At 44.1% G+C, this 9,392-nt stretch overlaps 1 protein-coding gene across 1 annotated transcript; it reads left to right on the forward strand.

Moving 5' to 3' along the window:
- The first annotated feature begins 3,485 nt into the window (after positions 1-3,485).
- On the forward strand, positions 3,486-8,686 carry lacc1 (laccase (multicopper oxidoreductase) domain containing 1). The gene is made up of 5 exons (XM_038720007.1): positions 3,486-4,128; positions 5,345-5,523; positions 5,808-5,973; positions 7,603-7,828; positions 8,237-8,686. Exons 1-5 carry the CDS (start codon positions 3,627-3,629, stop codon positions 8,457-8,459), a joined length of 1,296 nt encoding a protein of 431 aa, XP_038575935.1. The 5' UTR covers positions 3,486-3,626; the 3' UTR covers positions 8,460-8,686.
- Positions 8,687-9,392: the final 706 nt, after the last annotated feature.

The raw sequence follows: 9,392 nt of genomic DNA on the forward strand, positions 1-9,392 counted from the left end.
TTCAGCACCGTGTCTGATAACAACACCTGCTATCAGCTAGCTAGCTAGCTTAACTAGCTAACCTAAAGTTTTGATAAAATGTTGTCACACAAAATTTAGGAATAAAAAAAAAACATAAAAAACATATTTATTTAAAATCCAGAGACATAAAAAGGACGACCTGTCCCTCTAAAGCTAACAGTAATGTAAGATTTAAAGTTTAACGACATGCTGCTAAACTTACAGAGGGACATGTCAATTTTTTATTTAAGGTTCTTGACCTGCAAACTTTGTTTCTAATATTTTCTATGTTTGTTAGTCACGAAAATACCAAAGCTTGTCTGTGTAAACCTACTTGGCAATAAAGCTGATTCTGATGCCTGTATGTGAAGCTAAAGTCAGCAGCCGGTTAGCTTAGCTTAGCTTAGCACGACTGGAAACAGCTTGCCTCTTAAGCTCAATGTTTAATACGTTATATCTTGTTTGTTTTAATATTTACAAAAACCAAAGAACAACCCGTTAAAGTTTATGGACAATTACTTAGTTGTGTCTGTAAATATGAAGCTACAGCCAGTTAGCACAGCTTAGCATAAAGACATGAAACATTTGGAAACACCTAGCCTAGCTCTGTCCGCAGGTAAGAATAAGAAATTCACCTACCAGCACCTTTAAATCTCAGTGATTACTGTCACATGTTAAAGTAACAGGCTACGTTGTTAGCTTTAGGCAGAGCCAGGCTAGCTGCTTCCCCCTGTTTACAGTCTTTATGCTAAGCTAAGCTAAGCAGCAGCTGGCTGTAACTTGATCTTTACCTTACAGACATGATGTGAAATCACAGTCCAATTAAAGGCAGTTAAGGAAATGTAGTGGAGTATAAAGTAGTCTAACGTGGAAATACTCAGGTAAAGTACAAGTGCTTCAAAATTATACACAAAAGCAATACTCAAGTAAATGTACTTTTTCACTTTCCACCACTGCCTACATTTATACTGTATTACAACAGATCATATTAAAGAATACATTTACAATCAGTGACTTTAATTCAGACGTAAAGTGAGGTACGCCTGTGTGAGCAGGATTGTTGCTGTTGAAATGTACCTGTAGCTGCAGGTGTACTCTGTGTGTACAGTTACTGCAGATTTAAACATTTCAACATATGTTCCTCTCCAGCTGCTGGAGTTATTCTGTGATGAGTCAGGAGGAATGAGGAAACCCGAGCAGACAGGGAACCTCCTGTTCCACCTGACCGACTCACCTGATCGGCAGGAGGACGTAGGAATTTCCCAGGGCTTTTTGTCAACCGCCGTGTGTCAGCGCTTTAAATTCGTGCACAATGAAACAAAAGCCTGTGAGCGCAACACATGTCTGTGGTGATCACTCGCAGTGACTCACGCTTTATTGATTCAGACATGTTGTGGCTTTAAGAAACACATGGAGACACTTTGCTTTGGAACGATACACCCGTTACTGCGGAGGGGAGAGTTCAGCCAGTTTTTACTAGAGGCGTCTTTAAAGTGAGGACATGACGATAATGTGTCCAACTAAAATATGTGCATATCGGTTTAATGCATTAACACAATCACACTTTTTCTTTTTTTTTTTTTTTAAAACTGCCGTTAATGCAAATTCTATTTGACCACATGACTCACTAGTAGTTCAAACTGAATGTGTGCCGGCGCCATGCGAGCCTCCAGGAGCCGGAATCAGGGGGGGGAAGTACAAAAATGGGAAGTCCATTTCAGGACAGGCGGCTCGGGGGAAAACAGAGCAATACATTGATCTGAAACAACCAGGAGACGTAGCTGCAACATTTCACTTTTTAAGTGCAGTGAAATGTTTGGAACCCGCGTTTGAGTTTGCACGATGAAATGACATTGGGTGATGATGGCGCAGTGGATAAGACGCATGCCTTTAGTGTGAGAGACGCAGGTTTAATCCCCCACTGTGACACGTCCAGCATTGTGTCCCTGAGCAAGACACTTAACCCCTCGTTGCTCAAGAGGCGTGCGACCTCTGACATATATAGCAATTGTGAGTCGCTTTGGATAAAAGCGTCAGCTAAAAATGAAAAAATAATAAAACTGACCCCTCTCATATGGGGCAAGTTGAGCCAAGAGTCCACTGTTTTGGAAAGCCATGTTTTGATAAACACTTGAGTAACAACCAACCGTTGTCTTTATTTATTAACAAAAGAGAATAAACAGAGAAGTACTAAAACACATATACAGCTGGTCCAGAGACCTGTTGCCCAGGGCGACTTCGGGCGTCTGGCCTCGAGCAAAGGGAGGCATCATCATTTACACAGTCTAGGTTTCTATGTTTTGGGGAACAGAGATCCTCTCCAGGCCTTGAATGAACATTCAAGGCCTGGAGAGGAACAACAAGAGAGGAAAACACCAAAACAATCTCACAGCTCTGACCTGAACCAGGTCTGAGGACAAAACAAGAAGAAATTTCAGTATTTTAAAGAAATATTCATTGCAGTGGTTGTTTCTAATGGGGTGAGACCTAAATTATTTATCCTCTATATAAATGACATATATAAAGTTTCTGAACTAACTGAAAACTGTATTATTTGCAGACGACACATTCTTGGTTCTGGTCATAATTTACAGCAACTCCTGAATTTAGAGAAATAAAAAATAACTTGTTTGACACAAACAAGTTATTTTTATTTGAGCAAAACTAAATTCATGATTTTTTTTATTAAAAGGGGTAGGAGTATATAAGTTGTACTTCTTTCTGCCCTCTTTCAAACATGTAAATAAAAGTTTTCTTTTATTGGCAATCATGAATTGTATGTCTGGTTGCTAAATATTTTTTGTTGTTGTTTTTTGTGTTACTTTGAATGTATGCTTATTTTAAATAGTCTGTTTGTTTCTTTAACATGTTTGAAATAATTATATCAGTCAATCAATCAATGATAATTGGAAATCAATCAGTCAAGCTCAGTTGCAGATAGAAGGTGTCAACATATTAAGTGTGTATGAAAATATATTCCTTGGAGTGATTATAAACAAGATTAGCAGGAAACATCACATAAAACACAAACAAAACCTTTTTTGTCTGGTTTTATTAATTATGGTATTTAGGGTATGAAGGCGTAGTTTGACTTCACACATGTAAATAAAAATGCTTAAATAATGGAAATGATGGAGTTTTGTTTTGGTGTTCATCTGGTTTTGAAGAAAATAAAAAAGGTATCAATAAACTTTTCTCAAAGTTTTTGCAGTTGTTATTTAACATTTCTTGTCGCAAAGCTATTTTTCAGAACATTTTAAACAAGTTAATCTTTTTAAAGCCTCGGGGACACGTGCAGAGTGAAGTAACACGAGCCTCCTGTTGTAACTCCGCGGTGCACCGACACGTCTGTTTAGACACAAACATCCTGAGTCTGAAACCCGCCCCTACCCCCCGGGCCGGGCCGTGCCGTGCCGTGCCGGGCCGTGCCGTGCCGGGCCGTGCCGTGCCGGGCCTCCTGCTTTGTGCAGCAGTCAGCAGCAGAGCAGGAGGAAGCCGCCAGGAGGACTTTCCGCCGCCCGGTTCAGGGGTTTCCAGTGTGGGCGGAGCAGGAAGCAGAGAGGCGGCTGCGGTTCCTGATGTAGCTGTAAACACTCTGAGGCTGTGAAACTCACCGGCTGGCCGCCATGTGTGAGGCCGTGCTGCTGGACCTGATCCACGGCTGCTGCCCGGCCTGCACCGGCGCGTCTCTGCGGGAGGAGACCGCTGCAGACCCGCATGTGTTCCTGCTGTGCGGGAAACGTTACCGGGAGGAAAACGTGCTGTCGGACGCGTTTCTGAGCTCGCGCAGCAGCGTGCACGTCCTGGACTCCGACTCCACCGCGGAGTGTTTGTACCGGTTCAAGCGGACTGTGGACGAGCTGGACCTGAGCTCGGTCCGGGTCCTCACGTCCCCGCGGGGCCGAGAGGTGCTGCGCGTGTACCAGGAGCGGCTCTTCACGGCCGTGTACACCTTTGAGTACAAGGTGAGGTCTGCGGACAGCCTCACCTGTCCGAGCTGCGGCGGCTCCGCCCACACCGACCCACCTGGTGCAGGAGTCCACGAAGACGAAGACGTGTCCGCGTTTCTGCAGCAGCTGCCTGCGCTGAAGGGAGACATCACAGTCCTGAAGTCAACGCTGATCCCAGGTCGGTTTAAGTTAAAGAAATGTATTGATAACTGCAGCTCATTTAACCTGTGGTCTTGAGCCCGAAGCTGACCAGAGCTCATTGATCCACTAAAACAAAACAACCCGCGAGATGGCTCAAGCAGTCCGCTGTCATGTGATCTCCTTTGAAAAATGAACCCTAAGAATAAAGTACAACAAAATTTTACGCAACCTAACAAGAGACCGCATACCAAACTCCATTCAGTTTTGTACCAATTTAATGACAACATAAGCAGAGAGGCTACCTATACCAAACTCCATTCAAGTATCTACTAAGTTAATAATACATGAATGGAGTTTGGTATAGTATCTACTAATTTAATAATACCATACCAAACTCCATTTAAGTATCTACTAAGTTAATAATACCATACCAAACTCCATTCATGTATCTACTAATTTAATAATACCATACCAAACTCCATTCATGTATCTACTAATTTAATAATACCATACCAAACTCCATTTAAGTATCTACTACGTTAATAATACCATACCAAACTCCATTCATGTATCTACTAATTTAATGTCACGAGAAGAACGCATACTAAACTCCATTCATGTATCCACCGTTTTAATGACAACGTAAGAAGAGAGGCTACCCAAACCAAACTCCATTCAAGCGTCTACCGTTTTAATGACAGCATTGGAGGATAGGCTACCTATACCAAACTCCATTCAAGTATCTACTAATTTAATAATACCATACCAGACTCCATTCAGTTTTGTACCAATTTAATAACATAAGAAGATACCTAAACCAAACTCCATTCAAGTATCTACCAATTTCATCACTTAGTAAGACTTAAACATATTGAGTTTTGGCCTGCATGCTGTTCACAGAGCTGCATCTATTTTAATAAAATATTGTCCTTCATATCACTGGTTCTGTAGCTAAAGCTATACTCTGACCACGTCTAACATTGTGAGTTTCACAGAATCTGAACTCTGTACCAGACCTGATTTAGGAACGACTGCTTTTACTGTGAGTGTATCGAACTCGTGGAATAACTCTATACTGTAGCAGTTTCCTGTTAATAACTCTGTTCTTGTTTTATTTCTCACTGTGATCTGTTGACATGGAAACTCACCCTGTATAAATAAAGGTTAAATACGTTCCTGATGAGCAAGATACCGTAAAATTGTCAGATATTTGAATGGGGATTGGTGTGACTGTATCGCTTTCTCTCTTTCAGACTGTTTCGGTCATGGCTTCAGTACTCGTTCAGGCGGTGTGTCCTACATCCCGACCCTGTCCTCCCTGAATCTGTTCAGCAGCAGCAGGAGGAGGGACCCCGGGGCCGTGGTGCAGGAGAACAGACGGCGGCTGGCCCTCCACGCTGGTTTCCACCCTCGGCCTCTGCGTATGGTCAAGGTACTGAGCTGTCTTTACATGAATCATCCTGCACAAGATTCCAGGCTGCCATCTGTCAGGACTCCTTCTGCAACATGTGGAGGGGCCGTTTTCTTGTGTATACCGCCCCCTGGTGGCCCCTGGGTTGCTCTCATGTGTTGTGTGATTTATTTTTAGACCTGAGCATCACCAAACTATAAAGAAAAATAAAGTAATTTAAGGGAAATCCTCCCAGTTCTCTTTCTTCTCGTCCGTTCATGTGATCGGACTCGTGAACCTCTCGGATGTGCTGTTGTTTCCTGCAGGCGAATCACGCCAGCGATGTTTGGGTTCTGGGGAAAGCCGAGCCGGAGAGCTACGACGCCATGGTGACCGACCAGACCGGGGTGGTTTTAGCAGCTCCGGGAGCCGACTGCATGCCCATCCTGTTCGCTGACCCGGTGTTGAAGGTCATCGGCGCCGCTCATGCAGGTTGCTGCATCACTCCAATTTAAGACACCAGATCTTCTAGTGAGGAAGGTTTACTGGCAGTAATGTAAAATAAATAAATAAATAAATATATATATATATATATATATATATGGGTTTTGCCACAACTTCATACAAAAAGATATTTAGACTTTTTAAGTTTCCAGCGTTTCCACTCAGGTTTTTTGGGAATTTTCTCTCCCTCATTTTTGTATTTATGTATGTTTGTTAAAATATTAATCTTATTTTGTTGTAATTACTTCAGAACACTAAATACTATTCAGCAAAGTGGAGGCTCTAATCAGTTACAAAGAAAAACTAAATCTCAGCGGTGGAAGAAGTACTAATACCACAGCGGTATTCGGGTATTAATACTTTTACAAGTTAAAATCATGCAAAATATTAAGTAAAGGTTTATCATCAAATTGTTCTTTAAAAGTACTCGTTATGCAGAGTTGCTCCTTTTTGATCCGTTACCGTCTGAGCATCTTGGTAAAGCAGCTGTATGTACAGTAGGGCTGCAACGATTAGTCGACGTAAACGACGACATCAACGATGAAAAATAGTTTTGTACGCTACTTTTGGCCGGTTTGAGGCGAGAAATCAATGGTGTAGAACTTGAATATTGGCAGTTTTTACGAAAGTTGATGGCGAATCCAAAATGTGCTTCTTTTTAGTTAGACGGGTCGGCCGTTAACGCCCACAGAGCCTGGTCCCAGTTACTCGGACCTCTGCAGCAGCAGCGACAGAGGAAAGGCAGTGTTTCCTATACGTTCGTTTTTATTTGAGGCTGACCGCCACATACTGATTATTTTGTTTTACTAGGCCTATTTAAAATCTCTCTCATGAACACCGCAGCACAGATCTGTCCGACACAACGCTGGCAATGTTGGAGACCCAGCTTTTAAAAAAAGTTATTAATAATGAGTAATGGTGGTGCGGTGGTTAGCGCTGTCGCCTCACAGCGAGAAGGTTGCAGGTTCAAACCTAAGTTGCCCCGGCCCTGTTCACCCGGGTGCTCCGACTTCCTCCCACCGTCCAAAAACATGCAGGCTAGGTTAACTGGTGTCTCCGAAATTGTCCTTAGGCGTGAGTGTGAGTGGGTCTTTGTCTATGTGTGGCCCTGCGTTTGACTGGCGACCTGTCCAGGGTTGTACCCCGCCTTTCGCCCGATGACAGCTGGGATTGGCTCCAGCCCCCCCGCGACCCCGTACGCAGGATAAGCGGTTGATGATAGATGGATGGAGGCTCGCGATGTCGCCTACAGAACATTCTCCACTGAGTTATTGCCTAAAACCTTTAAGCACAGCACAGCATAGTGTGAAAGGTGCCTGTTGTTCTAAACAGACACGTACTTGCTTTTATTTGATATAGTTCAATAGTCAGTAGTTGCTGTCGGGTAGTTTCATTGTATTTTAGAAACTGATCTTGATTTTAACCTTCTGATCAAGCGTTTGATGTGTTGATCTGAGAGGTAACTAAATGCAGTAAAACATGTACAACATGTACCTCTGAGATGAGTACAAGTAGGAAGTAGCAGTAAATGGAAATAATCAAGTACAAGTACCTCACATTTGCACTTACAGTACAGTATTTGAGTAAATATACTCAGTTTCCACCGCTGGTCCTCAGGTTGGCGAGGAACCCTGATGGGGGTCGCAATGGCGACGGTGGAGGCCATGGTGGCGGAGTTCGGCTGCCGGGTGAGCGACATCCTGGTGGCGGTGGGGCCGTCAGTGGGGCCGTGTTGCTTCACCATGCAGAGAGAGCAGGCGCTCGACTTCCACCGCGTCCACCCGGACTGCGTGGCTGACCCAGAGTCAGCCCGACCACACGTCAACATCCGCCTCGCCAACAGGTGGCGCTCCACACACACACACACACACACACACGCCTCGTTGTTTAAAGCTTCTGACACAGTAACAGTAGATATGACAGAGCAGGTCTCTCAGCTGCAGCGCCACCTGCTGGACGTCAGACTGCACAGACCTGTCGCTCCTCTCACAGCTTCTCTATTTGTTACTGGTGGTTAGAGCTGCAACTAATAATCTAAAATCCCGGTTTGATTGTTTTATTACATGTGAATATTTTCTGCTTTCTTTGCTCCTGCGACGGTAAACTGAGCATCACCTTCACATTTCCTAACGTCTTATAGACCAAACAGCCGATGGATTAAGCGACAGTGAACGTGATCGTTAGTTGCGGCCGTACTTGTGTTTGTTGCGTCCTTGTGCCGCTCAGTGTTTCTGCTGACGTCCCTCTCCAGGATCCTCCTTCAGAAAGGCGGCGTCCTGCCTGAAAACATCCACGACGACACGGCGGCCGGTCGGCCCCGCGTGACGCCCTGCACCTCCTGCCACCCCGAGGCCTTCTTCTCGCACGTCAGAGACGGACTCAACTTCGGCACCCAGGTGGGCTTCCTGTGGATCAAGGAGACGGGGGAACGGGCCCCCGGGGGCCCGAAGCCACCTGCTGCTGCACCTGTTTAACACTGAGCGGGTGGAAACACCTGGAGGCAGCAGGTGGAGCAGATCACTCAGGTTATTAGATCCTTTCTAATAATGTTAAATAATAATCTGATAACATTTTACTGCTTTACATTTAAGGACTTCCTGTACCTTTGCTGTAGTAAATGATCTGAATACTTCCTCTTCTGTGTACTTGATGCTGTTCTGTCTGATTTTATATATATATTAAAGTGAAATATTTAACACGAGCTGTCCTGATGATTAACAACAACTGCTAATCACACGGCAGGTTGCACAATTAGGATTTCCTGCTCCGCTGTTTAAAAGTACATTAATTTTAATGTCAAATAAATGTTAAAGTTGCAGCTGAGTGGGTTTTACTGAACGGGACCAATTAAGGCGAGCAGCTGCTCAGGTGCAGGCAGGAGGCCGGGGGGGGGGGGGGGGGGGGGGGGGGGGGGGTGGACGCCGTGGAACTGAGTCTGCAAACGAGCAACAACTTCCTTTGTTGCTCAACATCCCACTGACGACCTTTAAATGAAGGTTTTATGTGACCTAAAAAGCAAAGATTGTTTGTGAGTTGTGACTGCTGATGGGAGTGAAGATTTACATGATTCATGTTTGTAATTTAGAGCATCAGCTGCAGGTGAGAAGAAGCTCCGCCTACACGGAGAACACCTTCAGCAGAAAGCTCCACCCTAATCTGACGTTAAACTGTTTCTCCTAAACGTCAGAAAGACGTTTTGTGTCAGTATTTACAGCAGTGACGTCGCTGCTGCTGGACGTTTATCCATAAACTGAACTCTCTAATCATTAAATCACATTTTCTTGTCTCTTTAAACTCAAAGAGACGTCAGGTGACTTTATAGTTTCATAGCAGACTGAGCGACGCGTGTTTACCTGTAGTGTCACAGAAGGGCCTGAAAATAATAAGAAAATGCTCAAACAGATCAA

Source organism: Micropterus salmoides, unplaced genomic scaffold, assembly GCF_014851395.1.
Source record: "Micropterus salmoides isolate LMB-PRFRI ecotype aquatic unplaced genomic scaffold, ASM1485139v1 Ms_hic_scaffold_15, whole genome shotgun sequence".
Taxonomy (NCBI): Eukaryota; Metazoa; Chordata; class Actinopteri; order Centrarchiformes; family Centrarchidae; genus Micropterus; species Micropterus salmoides.

What these genes read in the sequence shown, in the direction of transcription:
- lacc1 (XM_038720007.1), top strand. Translation starts at nt 3,627, where the DNA reads ATGTGTGAGGCCGTGCTGCTGGACCTGATCCACGGCTGCTGCCCGGCC. An exon ending in GAAGTCAACGCTGATCCCAG is followed by an intron (nt 4,129 to 5,344) that starts GTCGGTTTAAGT and finishes TCTCTCTTTCAG; the next exon opens with ACTGTTTCGGTCATGGCTTC. An exon ending in CATCGGCGCCGCTCATGCAG is followed by an intron (nt 5,974 to 7,602) that starts GTTGCTGCATCA and finishes GCTGGTCCTCAG; the next exon opens with GTTGGCGAGGAACCCTGATG.